We start from the raw sequence: 20,656 nt of genomic DNA on the forward strand, positions 1-20,656 counted from the left end.
AAATATGAAGGAGCAGATTTATGGATACACTTGTATGCAAGAAGTAAGATTTTAAAATTTATCCTGGCTTCTATGGGCAACCAGTGAAGCTGCTGAAGAACTGGGGTAATATGAGCACTTAACGGAGTGCAAGTTATGACCCGAGCTGCAGAATTTTGAAGAAGTTGGAGTTTATGAATTTATGTGGAGAGGACACCTCCACTCCAATCAAAGTCACCTGAATCACCAGAGTACAAACATCATAACATGGAGTGGTAATGAGAACTAATATCTCAGAAGTCCCAAGCCCAAGAAGCAGTTTGATTGCGAAACCTGCTATGATGTTTGGTTTGGAGATGGTGGGATGTGAAAGAGCTAAAGATGCTAGGATTTTCATTAGGAGTGACCAGAGTGGACAAGCTTAAATATGAGAACACCAGAGGGACAGCTCGGGTTCAGACAAAGTTAGGGAGGGAAGGCTGAGATGTTTGGACATGTGCAGGGAAGGGAGAATGGATTTATGGGGTAAAGGATGTTGAAGATGGAGCTGCCAGATTCATGGATGTAGTGAAGGAGAACATGAAGAGGGCTGGTGTGACAGAGGAGGATGCGGGGGATACAGTGAGATGGAGTCAGATAATCTGCTGTGGTGAAGAGCTGAAAGAAGAAGCGTAACATATGACAAATCACATCTATGGTTACTGTATCCACAAGAAACTGAAAAAAAAACTGTACAAAAGTATAATGTAGTAGTTTGTTGTGAAAATTATAAATGGGAGTTAAAGAAGAGTTTTTTTCGTTATGGTAATTATGATTACTAGAAGAAGTTGTGGTAATGGCATATTACTTGTACTTCAGCATCACTTTGTTTGAAAAGCACATTTAAACAAGTGCTTAAGACAAAAGAAAGGAAATAAAAAACACATAAAGGAACGGCACTCAGTGATGGTTTTTATAGTATTGGAGTAAGTGTTCAGACACTAGAGCTTTTTATGAGAGAGAATTTCACTTAGCTTTTCTGTGTTTTTAAGGACATTTGTATTATAATGTATTGCGTTTGGATTTACAATATTGGCTATGCAGTACGCCCAACCAACATTTATTTACAATGATACACTGAGAAGGACAACTCCCTGCCTTTTCCCAGAAATGGCGGGCTGTGTGCTACCATCCCTGTGGAGCTTTTTCTTCCTGTGATGTTCCATGGAGACTGGTTGGTGGAGTTCTCCGTATACGTTTACCCAGAATATACATTTAGATACTGAGTGATTGTCTTCTTAGTATGTGGACAGTATCCTGCAAGTGGTGATAAAAATAAAGGAATAACAATCACTGAATTACGACATAAATATTAAACTAAAAAAGAAACAATAATCAAACTTCATTCAAGGGGGAACGATAAACTTTTAATGAGACATTTTATTTCTTCCCGGATCTTCTCACCTGCTTTTTGTTTGTCCACACCTTTGCATGTCACTTGGCTGCCAGGAAATGGTTTAAGTGTGAGAGTGCACAGAGCTGCAAAAGAAAGATGCTTGGTGCGGAAGGGAGATTTAATCCTCTGATAATTCATGCGTAAAATAATAATTCATCCTGGGGCCATTTTGCGTTTAAAATGTTTAGTCTGCTGTAGCTAAACCGGCTTCTCTGGCTGTGATTGATAATTTATTCAAACTGGGTTGTTATGACTTTCAAAAACTCTTGAAAATTTGCCTGAATCTAACTCGCACAGTGCTTAAGGAGGAGAATTATCTGCGCTATAGTATCGCCAAAAATAAAAACTCTTCGGCTGTAACAGACAGTCGCTCGACAGTCATAAGGTGAATCGCAGATCGCGTTGTTGAGGGAACAGATAGTGATTTTATGGTGCACTACGTCCATAGACGTCTGGCTTTCTTGACGTCAGGAGAAGTCGGAGCGGACCCAGCGCTGCGCACAAGCACAGCAAGCACACTCGCTCCCAGAGGGAAGAAGAACGCATCACAGCCACAGATCGCCATTTAGGTACGTTCCCTTTTCAGTTCAACATTCATTGCAGGCTTGTTTGCATTGTGTTATTTTTATCTGTGAGACAAAGTGCCTTCGCTCCACTTCCTTGTCGCATGTCCGCAGCCTCCTGCTTAAACCTTAAGATGCTGTCTTGATTTGACTGCCGTACCCTTGAGCGCTGCAGTATGGTTCGCACACCCACATCGTCTATTCTTCCTGTAGTCTATGATAGTTGCATGTTCACCACGACCCACGAAAAACGAGCTCGCTGTGGCATTAGAAGCATATCGCATCGTTTTTAATTTCCATTCAAACTCCTTGCTTGCTTGCCATTCACGCCCTGCAGCCCTGCAGCCTCTATTGTCAAACCCTAATCACTGGAATAGCCTACACTTTCCACTTCAAAGATCTCCAAGGATTTGTATATTTGTAGATACTCATTCTTCAGAGAAACCCAATTGTTTCAAGCGAAGTGTTAAATATAGCACAGGTCCCCCAGCTAGTGTCTGCCTACAACCTACTGACCATGCGTTTGTTTTTGCCACGGTATATGGTCGCTTTCTTGTGACAGCCTCTGCTGCACTGTTTGCCCTACTTTATTAGTGGTTTTTAGAACTGGAGAACTGTCATTTTTAGTGGTTTGTGGTTTCTGTTTGTAAACTTGTCCTAGGTTTGTTGCTACAGGTTTGTTTTGTCGTGATCTATTTCTATTTCTTATCTCATTAATGTCTACATCTTAATAAGACATACTATGGTCATCTAATTTGTCCTGTTTAATAAATTCAAACACAAGAGCTGTTGTAATTTTGTATTTTGTCATCATGCGCTTACTTCCAGCTTTTTTTCTTGTCATTCAGTGCAGCACACCATATAACCAGAGTGTAATCTAAAACAATTAAAAAACACTGAATATTTTTGTTTAATTTTCAACATTAAACACTGTAGGAATGCACAGATTGTATACAAATTCCTAAAAATGTATATCTCCACTTTGCATTTAAATCTTTGCAAACATAAAAGTAGAAGAGAAAAAGTGGATGTTTTTTCCTTAAGAATTAAAAAAAAAAAGTCTTAGAATGTAACCAAGTCACTAATTCCCCGAATTGATCATTTAATTTGTTTCTCTATTGAAAATCAATGCAGTTGATCTGAACTTAATTGTGTATACTCTGAGCCTTTTCCTTGATTATTTTTTTCCACAGCTGTAGTGTGGCGTTTCCCATCAGCATTGTAGGATGCCTCTTGGAGAGGATGGAAATGGATGGAAAAAGAAGACATCAGACATCAAAGAACATTACGACTTCAAAGAAGTGCTGGGAACGTAAGTAGTACTTACTGTTTAGTTGACAGATTTCGCCTCGATGGCTGACTGGCCGAAACTTGCAAAGGCACTTCCACACCTTTTGGGAATATTTGGATGTCACGCTCCTTTTTGCTGTGTCTGCATTACACCAATACTGCTGAAATCTCAGCAACGGGAATGCCTCTATAACACTATGGATAACTAGATACAAAAACAACCATGTATGTTTAGAATTTGAATTAAATTTCCCTTCATTATTGGAGAGTCTATCATCACAAAGATAAAACCCATACAAGTACTGGTAGGTTTGTAAAGTCTGAGACATCATATAGTGAAGCTGGCATTTGTTGTCCATGCGCATTGTAACTTATGAGTACTTGCAGGTGACAGAGTGCATACGCATGTTGCATGATTTAATGTGGTGAAAGCAAAATAATGAGGATTAACACAGCCTGACATAGCCATTCTACCATATATTTCCACACCATTTAACGACTGTGTAGCACCTATCACTGATCTAAACCATGCTCTCAGGAAGGCAGCTACCATGGCATCACCAACTGATTTGCAACTGCAAGCTTCAGTGTTTTTACTATCCTCATTTTTTGCTGTTGTTGTTATTTGTTTGTTTTGTTTAGGTAGCAATGACCATATTTCAGCAAGAGGGTGGAGTTGTCATGGTAACAAGTAAACCATGTTAGTGCATTTGTTAGTTGTCAGATAATTCAATTAAAATGCTCCAAAAGGTATCAAAAGCAGAAGCACAGTGTAGTGGTCCAGTTCAGTGACTCCAGCTAGTGGAGAAAGGGACCAGCAGATACCAATCGACTGCAGCTGCCTGTGTAAAAAATACAATTAAATGCAATAAAAAAAGAAAAAAGCTAATTTACTCTCTCGAATTGTTATGAAGGGAGAAACTATCCATAGAGATGAAAACACTTTTCGTACCAGAATGTAAAACAGACTGTTTAGTGCTTTAAATTTTGTCATTTTAACATGGAGTCTAATGGGACTGATTTGTTTTGGGAACTTGCCTCCAGTGGTCAGCAGAAGAACTGCAGTTTTCAACACAAACGTAAAAAAATTTTTTGGCTCCAGAGGTTAGCGCTTGAGGAGGATGTGAAATACTTGTAGGCTGTTTGTTCTGGGTTTCCTCTTTCCTACAGTATACATAATACATTTTCTCCTTTTATGAAAACTCTAAAGTAAAAAGAAAGAAAGAATAAGAACACATTTCATACTAACAAAAAATCAATGTAACTGGATAGATCCCTTTTATTTATACCAGTTATGAAATTGTAATTTTCAGTATGACTTGTTACTCTTTATCCTTTTCATATGTGTCTGTGGGAGTTACTCCATCATGGCTGACAGGAGGATATAAGACTGTTGTATGAACTCCAAACTTGGGTAATCAGGAGAAGTTGGCTGTAACTGCTGACTGCAGTTTGCCAGAAAATCTGTTGAAGCTTGAGTCCAACCAGTCATGTAAAATCTGGCGGTGAATCATATTTCCCGCTGCCCTCATATTGACCCTGATTACATTTTGTTATTGCCTCATAGTCTGGAATTTGAAATACATTTTAAATCTTGATTTAATAAGTCTACCAAATTAATCTTCAACCAGCTGGGTTCAGGTTGCCTTGCAGTCTGTGATGGTGAAGCATGGGTTCATGCAGACCTGCATCTGCACCCTCCAGGGGGACAGGACTGAGCCCAGATGGTCAGGTGGGCACCTCTCCACCCCTAAACTGAGTACAAGTGACCTAGCACACATCCACCTGTGATGACACGGGTGTGCCATATGTAGTGTGGCTGTTTTCTCTCCTCTTGGAATCACACCTGCTTCCCCAGAGAGGCAACACAGAATCAGATATTAATGACTGCACAACTCTGGTCCCCATCCAAAACTGTGAGATAGCAGTGGGTAGATGACACTGTCTCGTTATCTAAAACACTGTAAGAGACAGAAAATCTGTCTCTCAGAGCTGTGCATGCTGTCTGTAATGCACTTTGACTGTATGTTTCAGATTTCATGACTGCTGCTTAATGCTCATAACTCCTGAAATGATTCTACCAGGACTCCACAGCAACTTAAAACAGTGACTGTTAAAGTATGATATTAAAGGTTATATAACTTGGATTGAAGTGAGTAAAATGCCAGGATGCCATGCTCTCTTATTCCAGAAAAAAACGAGAGAAAAAATGCTGTAGTAATATTCTTTCCCTCCTGTCACTATAGCTGGACCTAGCAGAGGGTAGAATTAATGTGTTGACGGAAAGCTCCTTATGCTCAGAGAAAAGATTACTGGGGAGCTTTATCCAGGAATTCAGTGTGTGAAGTTAATTGATTTATGTTGAAATATTATATTCAGATCCGAATAATCCTCACAGTTCTACCTCTGTTTGAAGTCCACTGGAGAACAAATTGTCCTCATGGTAGTGTTAGCAGATGGGGGAAAAGAAATCCCCCCTCTACAATTAATATACCTGTCTTGCTTTGGAGACTGTTTTTCACTTTTGTTATTGTCATGCTTTTCTCCTTCAACACTGTGAATTACCAAGAATGAAATGAATGAGACAGAGTTGTAGGGCACTATAGAGTCTTGGGATTCTGTTAGTGTAATGAAATTGTACACAAAAATTGTACTTTTCCCAAAACAGAATATTTGGGTGTCATGCTCTTAAAAATTGCCCATTTTTAGCCTCTTGGTGTGTTAAACTATTCATCGGTTTATTTAGGACACCTCCTGAAAACAGACAACTTGTTTCTGTCCAGAGGTAATGCGTTCAATCTACCAGTTTCTCCAGAGCACATTCACTCTAATCCTCGACACACTTTTTTTTTTCATTTATTGACAAAACCCAAGTGTCATCGGATGATTAGATAAATTGTGTCAGGCAACCAAGTGAGACTCCATCAAGATACAGTTTTTAACACCTACCTAATCGGGGCTGGTTGGGGCTCATGTGGTGGCACGCTCTATCCCCCTCCCTGTTCCTAATGTATGACTGTGAGCCTAATTTATTTATGGGTCAATATTATCAGCTATTATTAGATATTTGATGATCTATTGGAATGTGTATTCATAACAGTTGATAAATTAAAATGTAAAAAGTGAGAAGAGACACGAGAAACAACTTTCAACCCTGTGATGAATGCTGACGTTGTGTTCTCATTGGCTCCATTTTTAGTCACCACCATGATTTGTATATGCACCAGCATATACAAAGACACTACATTTGTGCAAATTAATTGCATGCTGTGTGTTCAAATGTTTGTGCATGTTGGTTGGTTTTTCCCCCAGAGTTGGGGTCATTACTCAAAAAAGTAATGTATTACACATATCACACAGAAAATTTTTAAATAAAGCAGTATGTTACTTAATTACTCCAACATGAACAGGTAAAAACGAAGGCTTGCTGCCTGACTGCTCAGCAGTTTGTTTCCTGTTGAAGTTCAGGGTCTGGCTGCTGGGGTGGAGTCAGCATTCACTCAGCTTTAACATCACTCTGGGGTCTTCGCTAGCTTACCGTTAGCATGCTGTCTGTGCAGGTGATTTCTAAGAGCAAAAGGTGCGTTAGCAGCATAATGTAGTTGTTTGCAATTTATACTTTACCATTGCACTCTTCTCCTTTTGTGCAGTCAAAACAAAATGTCCATAGCTCCACTTTAGACTGCACAACAACTTCCCTCCTCCAACACACAAACTGAAATCAACTGATTGTAGCGTATTTGCTAGTAGGACGGATAGAAAAGCTGACAATACATTCCAAGGAATCAAACTACTCAAACTGGTTCTTCATTCCCATCTCTAGATATATCAGAGTATCACATTTATAAATCATAAGTGTCATGAAGTATCGATATCCATCTTAAAGAGCTTATATCAGTCAACCTTTACTTTGTGGAACTACTAATGTTAAAAGGAAGTACATGAATGCAGAACGTGTTACTAAAGGGTCAAGGGTCAATCTCAAAGGGTCAAGGGTAAATCTTTCATCATGAAAAATGCAGTAAACAAATACAGATAGAATCTTTTTCGTTTGTTTGTTTGTTTCTGGAATTAATAGTCATAACTAGTAGACAAAAGTTCAGATTATATTTTGATACTTGTTATGGGGGTGTAACATGCGATGAGAGTCTAGCTGACTCAAGTTTCTTCTGTGTTGGCCCTCTTTACCGAGAGTGTTAGTTTAAGACTTTAAGATGGAAGGAGAGTCCAGGGGCCGAGGCATTGCTGTAGTTGCTGTGGTTTATTACTGCCATTAATACTGAAAGCCTTCGCTTTTCTGTATCTCAGTTGTCCAAATAGATGTCTTTTTGTTTTACAGTGTGGATAAATGTCCTCTGAAATCACTTAATTTAATGTGTTTATTTACAAAACAGAACGCTGCAGCTTGACTTTAATCATGAACAGTGATAGTGTGCAGGAACATAAGTTCAGTTTATGAGTGCTGTGGACAGGGATTATACCCATGAGCTGGTAGCTTGTCTAACAGAAATGAGCTACACAGAGGCTACTTAACAAATCATTTAAACCACAAAACAGTAGTAAAATCAGTCTTAAGCTTCCACAGCCGAGTGATTCTGAAGTTTACTGCTGATGCCTGATTCTTCTTTTAGAGCTCCCTGTTAAGGAACAAGGTAATTACATGATACCAAACAGGTTTTAGAGGAATAATGCAATAAGTTCACAATCATAGTTTACACCTAAGCGATGGTATCTGACTCAGTTTTGGAATACCCCTTGTTTCAATTAGTTTTAACATCAAGACCTAACTGACATTTTAAAAGGGAAGCTATTTGGCATAAAGTATGACTCATAAAGACAGGATAACAATAAAATGAGCCTTAATTTCAAATAAAACAAAGAGATGAGGCAGGTCAGCTTTAAGAACTACTTGTGCTGTAAAGGTGGATGATGAGTATAAATATTGTGACTGTGCGGTACTCAGAATCACTGGAAAGCACTTGTGCTGGTTAGTTTGTTTGAAGAGAATAGGAGAGGAGTGAAGAGGTTTGACTTACACATAACTCTAGCAGAGTGAAGGGAGAACGTACAGTTGTACAATTGTTGGTGAATAGTCCACTCCACTCCCAAGCTTTGGTGGTGTGAATGTATAAAGATATTTTTGCAATGCGAAAAATGGATCTAGAGATAATTTTGAATTGGATTGTACTATATATCCACAGAGATGCAGTCTTCTTTTACACTCTCTCAAGCCCACACACACACACACACACACACATTATGGATTGGACTAAAATGGGAATGGTTTTTTTGGGACTTGGAGGCGTGTTGGGTTTGAAGTGAGTATTTTGTATCAGGTGAGATCGATAGGCTTACGGGTCCTTGTAGATGTTTTCAAAAAGGGCAACAGTTTTTACTGATTGTGAAGCTATCACATAAAATAAAAAAAGAACCTGATAAAAGTAATTGCCACAAAAATTTATATTTTTGAACTAAGGAACTCTCAGAACTTAGAAAAAGTATTCATTCTTAAGTAGCAAAGACTTAGACCCGTATGTGACAACCTGTGTTCAGTGAATATATAGTGTTAGTGTACAGTTAGGGTTACCATCTATGATACTTAGAACTCAGCGGGTTAAGGCTGCAACTTTATGTTGCAACTGTATGAAGTCACTGGCTTAAGACTAAAACGGTGCAAATACACTCACTGGCCACTTCATTAGATACAGCTTGTTAGAAGCCTTGGTTTTAACAAGGGATTATTTGAGTTATAGTTACCTGCATATCAATTCTGCCCATTGTCCTCTGACCTCTGGAAACAACAAGGCATTTTCACACAGAGAACTGAGGGTCACTGGATATTTTATTTTTCCTGACCAGTCTCTGGAAACTCTGTTTTCAGATTGTTGTGTGAGAAAATCCAACTAGATCAGAAGTTTTTGAAATATTCAGATCAATCAATCACCATCAATCAGACCATGTTCAAAGACACCTTTCTCCTCCTTTCTGATGCTCGATTTGAACTCCTGCAGGTCTATATGCTGCCTATGACATTTGTGTTAACAAAGTATTGAAAAGATGTACCTAATGAAGTGGCCAATGGGTGTATATATGTACAAAAGTCTTCTCTTGAAACCTGTGTAAAAATACATAGAAATAGCATGTAAGGCAATGATAGAGTTTGTACCGTGTTAATGCCTCTACAGATGGCTACAGACATTCACTGTGCTTCCTCTCTTATTATCTGCAACCAATCACCAACGGAAAAGTTTGATCTGACCACTTTAAAAAATTAACAAAAAAATGAGGGGTGGCTCAAGACTTTTGCACAGTACTGTATATGTACAAAAATGAAAGCATGTGTGTGTGTGTGTGTGTTGTACAGTACAGTGATACCACTAATTAGAGTGAAAGCAATGCGAGACATTGATATGAGAATGTGTGAATCAATATTTGTCCATTTAGACAGCTGGGCTGATAGTGTCATCACCAACTTGTGTTTTTTTGTGTGTGTGTGTCTGTCTGTCTATCTATCTATCTATCTATCTATCTATCTATCTATCTATCTATCTATCTATCTATCTATCTATCTATCTATCTATCTTCTTTTACAAGATGTCTTATTCTAACTGCCAAGATGACAGATGCATCAGTTATGAGTCTTGAGTCCAGTGACTCATGTGAAATGTATTTATTTTAGTTTCTTAACAGCGAGTTGATGCACATGCCAGGATTATTTACTGGCATTAAATACATTTCCATTGTATGTTACCAATTGCTGGTTAGATACAGAAACAATGTTTTACCAATCAGAGACTGAAAAAAAGAAAACCTTACAGCTGGATGAGAACATACAGCCCCATTTTTGCGCCTGTCCAGGGTTAAAATACACAGCACTTCACATATTCTCATTAGTTTAGAGCAACAGCTACAGTAGCTTCCTCTGTGTTCCTCTCCAAAACCCATTGAGAGTCCACCCCTACTATGTCTCCAAGGAGAAATGAGCAACTGGATGGTTAATTACAGTGTGTCTCATGGCAACAGTGGGGAAGTGTGTACATGTGTGTGTATGTGCGTGTTTATATGTACATCTATGATGATCCTTTTCTGGCTCTGTCGTCTGCTCTGTCATTCTGTCACTCACAGATCTGTGCTGAACTCACGCAGTCATATTGTTTTAAGAACACTTTCGACCATTATACAGCCTCATAGTTCTGTTACAGCTAATGATATTTTATGTTTACGCATGTTAAATTACATTTTGGATAATATATTTTTATATTCTTATATGCCGATACATTCTTGTCTCAGCCTTTACCGTAGTACTAACAGACTGACTTTTTTCAGTCACATGACATTGTTTAGAGCAAAGTGAATAAACTGTGGGATTGAACTCTCAATTAGGCAATAGTGATGAGAGGTGGGCGATACAGCTTGAAAATTATATCATTATATATCAAGGAAATCTGTGACTATGAAATCTATGATAATATAGAAAAAGACCTCAACAATGTTTCATCAGTAATTGCAGCTTGCAGGCAGCAGTATTTATCAGTGCAAACACAATGAAGAGCACTTCCCATCCTTCTTTTCCAATGAGGTACTGTCACTGATGACAGACTACCTAATTCAAAATGTGAATCTATTCCCACAAGGTGCTTGCAGTAGATGCACCATTATAGTACAGTAGTGGTGACACAGCATTATTTCCAGTGACACAGCATAAATCCCATGTAAGCACAAAAAGTAGCCTAGGTCATGTTTTTCAGTGAAATTTTAAAGTAAACGTACTAAAAAAAACTGCTTGACAGAATACCTAGCAACCTAGCATTGTAACTGTTTAGTAGTCAGTAAAATATTGTTACATAATAAAGCTGAAATCGAAAAATATTTTCTACTGGAGATGATAGTTAGGTTGACATTGTTGCAATCTGCTAGAATCACCTCCTCATGAATCTTTAAAGCTTGTTTTTTTTTTTTTTTGCCTCAAATGGTGGAACAAGTTTTTTTTTCCACTTTTAGTGGGAACAGTTGTTTTTGTTTTGTTTGTTTGCATATTTTGCAAAGCATTGCATTTTATGTACTTAGTCTTCACTGGGGACTGACTCCATGCTCTCACTCTCGGACATGCCTGTGCTAGTGCCATTGTTGTTTGCTCCCTACTGATCTGTGAGAGGCTGTTTTTAAATGTATTCCAGTAATATTGTATGATGAGGCACAGCCCTAATGGTCCAGATGGTAGCTATAACTGCTAAAAAAAAAAACTGATAACATTTTAAACCCAAACCTGAGCTGGCACGTTTTTCTGTTCAGGAAAGTAAAACTTCAAACTTAAAAAGTAAAATTTTAATTTGCAAAGTAATAAAAAATAGCGATCTTCTTTACTGTTTTTTCCTTTCCTTTTTTGTAAAACAGTAAATGAGAAAATTCATAGATAATAACAATAATTATATTTTACTATTAAAATGTTTCACATAAAAACGTGAAAAAATATATTTTTGTAATTACCAGTAACTTTAATTTACAGCGGCTGTGGCATTAACCTTAACTTTGGTGGGATCTAATAATTTGTTAAGCACTATATGTATTTATGTCTTTTAATCTTCATTTTTTGTTTATTGTTTTTTATGGCTATTGTATTGTGCTGATATCTTGCTGTCTGATATTATAGCATTTTGAACAGTGCAGATTTGCACTCTGCACCTATAAAAAGTGTTGATTTTTCTTTCTTGTTGTTTCACTGTTTTGTCAGTCACTTTGGTACATATCTCAAATCACTGCAGAACAATTCCTGGTGGTGTTTCTTATCAAAAACACACAGTAGTCTACACACTCAAAATCTTTATCAGTACAAAGTAAACAGACTTTAGCTGTCAGTGTAACAGTGAATTCTGTGTTTTGTGATGTAAACTGCACTGTGGGTTTAAAGGCAATGATTGAAAATCCACAAGGTCACACTTTTCCAGTACAACAGTACACATTACAGCATATGGGTGACTGGACAAGATTCACATTTATACCTGTGTAATTTGTACTGCAATTTGCTAACAGATCCTATTATTTTGATATGGAAAATAAAAAGATAAGACTCTTTCACAGCCCTTTATCAGAATCAGTCACAATGAAATTCTGTTATTTCGGCATGTTTTAACTTGTTCAAAAGGATTGACACCTGGGTGCTTTAGAGTTAGTATAGAAGGAGCTGTTCTATACAATTTGAGCTGCATTACACAAGCATTTAATAATGTGGGCAGTTAGTATTAATGTCCACAAATGTGCCAAAGCTTTAAAAGGAACGAGCCCTATGATGTGTGCGGTAATGTGGAAGTTGAACAGGTAGTTCTAAGAATTTCAGAGAAATGTATCAAAGCAAGGAAGTGTGTAAATGCCATTTATAAAGTTGATGAGGCAGTTCTTATACAATGTAACAGTACATTTCAGACACATGTTAAAATGAGATAATACTGCCTACATTTCCATGAGAAAGACACGTGATCAAATTAGGATTTCCATAGGTCTCTCTCCCCCCTGAGGTGTTGATTGCCTTACTTTCAATAATCCCCATAAAGTTAGACAGAGTTTTACTGACCGATAGTGTAAGTTTAGCACTCTTGACCCTCTGATGAAAGCCTATGTAGCTACAAATGCTGCAGGCTTAAACATATTAAAATGCTTTCAGGGGTCGATGAGAAATGGACGTTTATGCAATTTTGCTCTGAGACTATTTTAAGGACGTTTTAAAAATGAAACCAGAGATGTGTGTTAGAATTGGTTGCTTTCTTGTGCATCAGCTTCACTATGCAAATGTTTCCACTGCTTTGGTTCACTGAGCACAAGATGGCCACGGTGCAAAGCCATCTCAAGGATTACCACGGATTCAGGCAGAGCATTTATTATGGAGAGATGACAGAAAAAATAGAAGAAGAAAAACATTACATCAGCTTTGTAATTACATATTAATTAACTTTAAAAGCAGAAAGAATATAAAGCGAGCAATTATTATTTAAGATTTTTATTAAAATCCAAACATTTTGAGTTATGGCTCAAAAGATGACGTATTCTAAAACTTGAACATCAAACATCCTTTTGTGTTTTGAGTGACAGTGTTGCTTCGCACACATGGAAAGGATCCCTGTGGTTGCTAACAATGTTGGTGCATTCAGGTCTCCTCCTGAGCTCCCTCCCACGCTCCTGTGGGGAGACTGTGTAAATACAAACTATTCTGCCTCTCATCATCACCAGACCGTAATCTATAATGCAGTCTAGTCTCCCTCAGATACAGCTACACTACATTTACTCTATCTATTATTGAACATCGTTTCCTTTTTTAAAACAACTTCTCTTCCCATCTTTCTATGTGACTGTTGCATCACCTCCCGAGCCTTTTCTCGGCCCTCCAAAATCCTCTTGGTAATGCCACCGTTGTGAATTATTCATCTAAACATCGCTCTCTCACGCACACACCTTTGCAACACAAACACAAACCCTGATGGTTTGAATGCAGTGTATGAGGTCTGGTGTGGTTAAGTGGTAAATTAAACATTGGTGTTTTCATAGCACTTTTCCAGGCCTATTGACCGCTCATGCATTAATGCACAAATACAGTGCCTCATTCGGTGCGTGCAGCCCTTTATCAATCACACTCTCAGAGAGGGAAATTCATTTTCATTATTTTGCACAAGGACGGAACAACATGCACACCAGAGGAGCTGGGGTTCAAACCACCAACCTTCCAGTTAGCAGAACATATAAGAAGAAATAAGAAGATTGCACCAAAAACCTGTATATTCAAACATATATAGTTATTTTTTTATTTATTAGAGCTTATAAGCATGAATGTTTTGTTAAAAAAACAAAACAAAAAACAACTCTTCATGTGTTATTCTTTCATGTCACACTCTCTAGGCATCGTGGCACAAAGCTTTCTGATTTTGTCCGTTTCAGTCCACACGTCTCTCAATTACTGTCTGATTGGTGCATGTACGCTTGTGTGTGTTTTAGGGGTGCTTTCTCCGAGGTGGTTCTAGCAGAGGAAAAGAGGACTCAGAGGCTCGTGGCCATTAAGTGCATTCCCAAGAAAGCGTTGGAAGGCAAAGAGAACAATATCGAAAATGAGATCGCAGTACTACACAGGTGAGGCCGCTGGAGTTGCTCGCGATGCATCGGCTGCTGCTTTGTGTCCAGCTGGAAGGATCAATCAGTGCAGCCTGGTACTACAGTGCATATACATCACTTCAAAATATATGCAAGGGGTCAATTGAATGGGTGACTAAATGCATGGTGGGGCGATCGTGGCTCAAGAGTTGGGAGTTCGCCTTGTAATCGGAAGGTTGCCGGTTCGAGCCCCGGCTTGGACAGTCTCGGTCGTTGTGTCCTTGGGCAAGACACTTCACCCGTTGCCTACTGGTGGTGGTCAGAGGGCCCGGTGGCGCCAGTGTCCGGCAGCCTCGCCTCTGTCAGTGCGCCCCAGGGTGGCTGTGGCTACAATGTAGCTTGCCATCACCAGTGTGTGAATGTGTGCGTGAATGGGTGGATGACTGGATATGTAAAGCGCTTTGGGGTCCTTAGGGACTAGTAAAGCGCTATATAAATACAGGCCATTTACCATTTACCATGGTGTCAGTTGAAACAGTAGGATTGTGCACCGGAAATGTCAGGAGTAAAGAAGATAGACCTATTTTTAGTGTCCCTGTTGCCAGGGCAACAGCACACAGAGGCGGAGATGGTGTGGAGTTCCCCGCAGCAGTGTACTGAAGAAAGAGAAAGAGACATAGAGGGAGGAGAAGTGGAGAGGGTGGGGTGGGGTGGGGGGGAGTATTATAGAGGGAGAATGATATGAAAGAATGGGAGGAGTGGACAGAATATTTAAGTCAGAATGAAATAAATAAGAGAGACATGAGAGTGAGGGAGATGAGGGAAGTTTGAAAAAAAAATGATCTGAGAAAAGACAGAGGGATTCTCTCACCCTACGAAAAGTCACATTAGCCCTTCTCAGCTGCTGTTGTGTTAGTGATGCCTCGTATGCTCTCAACTTGACTCAGCAGCCAAGAGAGATGCTCAACCTTCTGTTGGCTGGTTCATAACAATAAGTAATCCAAATCAATGTTTTAAGAGACTAACATTTGTTATAACCATGCTGTTAGGCCTTATAAGTGTTTTTCGTTCATTTCTGCAGGTGCAGAAAAGAGTCAAGAGGTAATCTATCTAAAACTTAGCTGTGATTTTTCTGGGAGGCTGTCATATTTTCTATTTTTAGGGAGCAGTGTAAATACCTTGTTTTAACCTGAGTTCACCATTGTACACATCAGGGAAAAGAGAGAGCAGCGCTCACTAAAATGGGAATTATGCAGCAAGAATGCCATCTGGTGACCAATTAAATATAAACGTTTGGTGTTTGGTGAAATGTGACTTGTTTAAAAAAAAAAATGAATGAATTAAAAAAAAAACAGATTTCTGATGATTTCTGTTTGTGAATTTTCAGAATCAAGCACCCAAATATTGTTTCGCTGGAGGACATCTTTGAAAGTACATCCCACCTTTATCTTGTCATGCAGCTGTGAGTTCTCCTTCCTCATTGCTTGCACACAATTGCCAACTGCACAACGCAAGATACACACGCCTCTCATATTTTTCTTTAAAATAGCCTGGAAACATTTGATTTTGTTCTGTTAATTTAGAGAAAACAAATCTGGAAAAAGCTTCTTTTTAAAAAATCTGTTACATATGACATTATGTAACACCTCAAATTTGACAGTGTATCATATTCGTATTAATATATGTCATTTCAAATGTTCAAACTCATGAAATCACTAGCAGGATGAAGCAGTCTTACGTAATTCGGACAATTTGCTAAAATTCAGTAAACCGTTGGAAACGACATTAATAATCATAAAAGAATAAGATAATAGATTTTTTTAATTTAAACAAATTTAAGCTCATGTTGAAGAGAAAATCACTTCTAATATTTGCAGTACTGTAGAGACTCTTTTCCCTGATTTTGTTTTACTGACAGGGTGTCTGGAGGTGAGCTTTTTGACAGAATTGTGGAGAAAGGTTTCTACACGGAGAGAGATGCCAGCCAGCTCATCCATCAAATCTTGGATGCAGTCAAATACCTCCATGATATGGGGATAGTCCACAGAGACTTGAAGGTATCTTAATTCAGCAAAAGACAGAGATATAAAAGCTCAACCTGTCTTGCAGTTGGCTTGTTTTTCTTTCTTTTCTCTTTTTTTTCTAACCTTCCTCTTTGATCTTTCTTCTTGTCTCTGCAGCCGGAGAATTTGCTGTATTACAGTATGGATGAAGACTCGAAGATTATGATCAGTGACTTTGGACTGTCAAAAATTGAGGGGGCGGGCAGCGTCATGTCCACAGCCTGTGGTACTCCTGGATATGTGGGTAAGGCATTCAATTTTCTGGTCTTCTCACGTCCCCCCGTCTCTTTCATGTGAGCTTAGCACTAGCTGTTTCAGCTGATATCCCCTCTTTATACTCTGCATTGTGAGAGGCTCTTTCATCCACTATTGAGTCAACTGCAAGTGTTTCAGAAGTGCTCTCTACCTGTTTAACATGACCTGGCAGATCACATAGTATTACTGAAAGGTCAAGATTACTTGAATTCATCCTCACCGCTGCTCTGTCTCTATACTTTCTCACTCTGTGAATGTTGACTGCAGCTCCTGAGGTGCTCGCTCAGAAGCCATACAGTAAAGCAGTGGATTGCTGGTCCATAGGAGTAATTTCTTATATTCTGTAAGTCGCAGTTTATTTATCCCTGAGAAGTATAGAGCGCGTTTGGAGGGGGTTTCTTGCATTAAATTAAATCCAATGTCGTTTCTACAGCTTATGTGGATATCCTCCGTTTTACGATGAGAATGACGCCAAGTTGTTTGAGCAGATTCTGAAAGCAGAATATGAATTTGACTCTCCATACTGGGATGACATCTCAGATTCAGGTAACCATGAAATGTCTACTACAAATACAGATTAAAAAAATACATAAATAGCAACAAATGAGATCATTATTTTTACATGAACTTAAATTTCGTTGGCAGCCAAAGACTTCATCTGTCACCTGATGGAAAAAGACCCTTTGAAAAGATACACCTGTGAGCAGGCGCTCCAGCATCCATGGTAGGAAAGCTAAAATACTGGATCTATATGTAGCTGCTATAATGTCATAAGCAGCAGTGTGAAAATGTTTTCAAGTTTTTATTTATATATTTGTTATATTTTATTTTTTTAATTTTTCTGGTTTCTCAGGGGTGACATTTCGGCTTCTTTAATATCGCAAGATGCAACAATCAATCAGTTATTGACTGCAATATTGTTTATTGTTTTTTCTTACTGTCAGTGTGCATATAACTGATTGCTTTAGCTGACTCATCTCTTTGATTGTGCATTGTCAGATGTTTGGGAAAAGCCCAAAGAAACATTTCTACATTGCAGATCAGCAGATCAGTGTTCTACAGATTGGCTTATGCTTCAGTGAAGTAATGCTTAGCCATGAATGATGCTAATTGTTTACAATATGATGTCTCAGTCATGTGCCTAAAATTCCTGTAATTTCTCCAATTCTTGGTGACTTTCAGGATATGTGGTGACACAGCTCTGGATAAGAATATCCACGAATCTGTCAGTGCACAAATCAAGAAGAACTTTGCCAAAAGTAAATGGAAGGTCAGTTCCTCGGCTGAATCACGCAGCACCCTGTGGGAAGAGGTGTATTAAGATTGCCAGGAGTTTCATTTTGTACGGCTTAACTGTTTTCCTCCTTCAGTAGCTGTCAGACACAGAAGGTTCTTACTATTTTTTTCCCCCTTCCACTCTTCCCTCTCTCCATGTAGCAAGCATTTAATGCCACAGCAGTGGTGCGCCACATGCGGAAGTTGCAGCTGGGCACTAGTCTCGAGGGAACCAGTCAGATTACTCCCACCAGCCCCTGCCATGGACATCTGCTCCCAGAGGAAGAGGAGGAGGAGGATGACGATTTGGGGAATGGCGAGGAGGAGAGCTGTAAGTTAGCAGTTCACAGTGAATGAACATATGGAAATTCAATTTTTTCCCAGGAAAATTTAGGTGATTCAAGGTGTACGTTTTTAGAAATTGTGTGAATTTTCATGTCAAAGGAGATGAGTTTAATATGTATATATTAATATCATAGTTACTGTAATTATCAGCTGCAATTAAACCAAAAACAAACTATTTTATTTTAGGATAGCCCTAAAATGTAAGTTCACAATAATTTATGATGTTTGCGATAAGGTTTTCAGTCATACAACCACACTGATTTGTCATGAGATGTGAATCTGGTACAATTGGAAATCTTGCCCATTTCTATCATCAGCCCTATATGATGTGGGTGTAGAATTAGGAAGAAGAGCTAGCTGGATTAGGCCAATTTACACTTACTTTGAACAGACAGACTCAAGCTCTTACACCAACCATGGATAATCTCAGACCCCAGAATAATCCGTGCTCTGCTCTAACATCCAGTGTCTAACTACGAGGATGGCCGTCGTGGAAGCAATGAGGGCAGCACGGATCGGGACAGCCTGAGAAGCTGCACCTACTGCTGCAGGCCAACTAGTCGGATCTGAGCACAACCTAATAGTGTTGTCATGTCACATCGAATCCCTGGAGCGCCCAGAGCCCGCCGACCCGCTGACCCGCCGACCCGCCCAGTCTGGCCAGGAATGCAGAGCAGCTATCAGGCACGGTCCACCAGAGTACATCCACAGCCAGCAGGTCACTGTTACAGTGCAGACAAAACATACATTTCCTTTGCCCGGGGAAAAAAAAGAAAAAGAAATGATAAATAATAATTTTTAAAAAAGAAAAAACTTCATGAGTGAAGATTTACAAGTTTTAACTGCATTGCATTAATGGTAAACAAAGCTGCTTCAAGTAGGCATGGCTTTTTTAAAGGATCTTGCAATATGGTGGTCCAGAAACCCTCCGCCAATACTCCTCCACCACCACCACCATTAAAGCACGCTGCTGAAAAAATCTAGGTGAATGTGGCCATTGACATTTTGCTAGTACTATAAGTGGTTGGTTTCAGGAAGGGCCTAGAGTTTTAATCTGTGATGAGATAAAGGTATTCTCTTTGATTACGTATCTCTTATATTATCTGTCATCTGCAGTACCTCTAATCGCAGTTACAATGGGCGTCCATCTGGACCACATGCTAGACATTTCTCGCAGCCTTCTCCAAAAATCTGGCCAGACAGGGGGGAAAAAAACTAATGAAAAGAGTACTGAAAGCTCCTTCTGCATGTCTTTATACTCTTCACCCATCAATATGACTCAGTCTAGTCATCGACCAAGTAGCTGTTTAGTTAAATCTCAAGCTGTGTCTTCACTGCTGATTTCACCTGCCTATCTATTTCTGTTTGGTTAACCCTTTTTTCTCCTCATATTGTCACTATTTAGTGTTTCTGTCTTTTTAAAAAAATAAGTATTCACTTCTTTTGTTTAAAGCCTATTTGCAAAGGAGATAATTGAAAGTGAAGGGTGTTTCTGGGGTTATGGACTCTATTCTGGCTCAGACTGGGTTTGTGAAGGGTCATTCTGACCTGAAGTGTCTGCATGCTTTTTGTTAGGGAAAACACTGAAATGTACGAATATCAAAAGGAGACTTCTTTGTTTTTTTTTTCTTTCTTTCTTTGTTTGTTTTATGGCTGTTCTGTTATCTGAGGCTCAAACTGAGATCCCCAAAAGTCTGGAAATCACAGTAATCTCACCTTCCTCCATTGGCACTCGTCATGTTAGAAAAAGCATACAGAGAATCCACAACAAGTGGGAAGAAAACAAACATAACCATATCATGTTCATCCTCCCTGTTTTGTTTCTGACAAAGTGTCTAAATGTCCGCCGGCTGTCAGTCTCGAGGTCTGGCTCCAGAGGGATCTCAGTCTGCGCGCTCCGCCTGCTTTGTGCTGTGCACCTCTAGTGGAAGAAGTTTTGGTCTACTGTTTGCATGACCTGGTTCAATATGTTTACATGAATGATGATCAATTAGTATAAACACACATGATTATTATTACTCTGTTGTACTGAAAAAAAAAAGATGTAATACTGTAATTTTGAGATATATAATGTGAAGTGAGTAACACCAGAAGTAATGTTGTTAACAGAATACAACACAGCACAGTGGACTTATCATTTGCATTGACTGTGATGGTCAAGTCTCTACCTGAGTGACAATTCTCCTGTACTATGTTTATTTCCATCTGGACTCTCTTTTAATCGTTCTGGGTTTTTTTTTGCTTTTATTACTTATGTTGAATCTCTCCAACAAATCATTACTAGCTGATATCTAGACAGTGATGGGGGAAAAAACACATCAGTGCCACTGTGTGCATCACCTGTCTGCCAGTGTACAAGCTTTGTTCCTCCAGAGCAA

At 39.0% G+C, this 20,656-nt stretch overlaps 1 protein-coding gene across 1 annotated transcript; it reads left to right on the plus strand.

Annotated features, from left to right (window-relative positions):
* Positions 1 to 1,553: 1,553 nt before the first annotated feature.
* camk1a (calcium/calmodulin-dependent protein kinase Ia) lies at positions 1,554 to 20,652 on the plus strand. Its single transcript, XM_040002607.1, has 12 exons — positions 1,554 to 1,983; positions 3,171 to 3,289; positions 14,248 to 14,379; positions 15,728 to 15,802; positions 16,259 to 16,397; positions 16,521 to 16,647; positions 16,926 to 17,001; positions 17,092 to 17,204; positions 17,304 to 17,382; positions 17,841 to 17,928; positions 18,096 to 18,264; positions 18,745 to 20,652. The coding sequence occupies exons 2-12, from the start codon at positions 3,204 to 3,206 to the stop codon at positions 18,846 to 18,848; spliced, it is 1,188 nt and encodes a 395-aa protein (XP_039858541.1). The 5' UTR covers positions 1,554 to 1,983; positions 3,171 to 3,203; the 3' UTR covers positions 18,849 to 20,652.
* Positions 20,653 to 20,656: the final 4 nt, after the last annotated feature.

Source organism: Simochromis diagramma, unplaced genomic scaffold (assembly GCF_900408965.1).
Source record: "Simochromis diagramma unplaced genomic scaffold, fSimDia1.1 OVJJ01000320.1, whole genome shotgun sequence".
NCBI lineage: Eukaryota > Metazoa > Chordata > Actinopteri > Cichliformes > Cichlidae > Simochromis > Simochromis diagramma.

Coding starts and splice junctions, on each gene's coding strand:
- camk1a (XM_040002607.1), top strand. CDS start 3,204: ATGCCTCTTGGAGAGGATGGAAATGGATGGAAAAAGAAGACATCAGAC. Junction 16,648..16,925: donor TGGTACTCCTGGATATGTGG/GTAAGGCATTCA, acceptor TGTTGACTGCAG/CTCCTGAGGTGCTCGCTCAG. Junction 17,383..17,840: donor CAGGCGCTCCAGCATCCATG/GTAGGAAAGCTA, acceptor GGTGACTTTCAG/GATATGTGGTGACACAGCTC.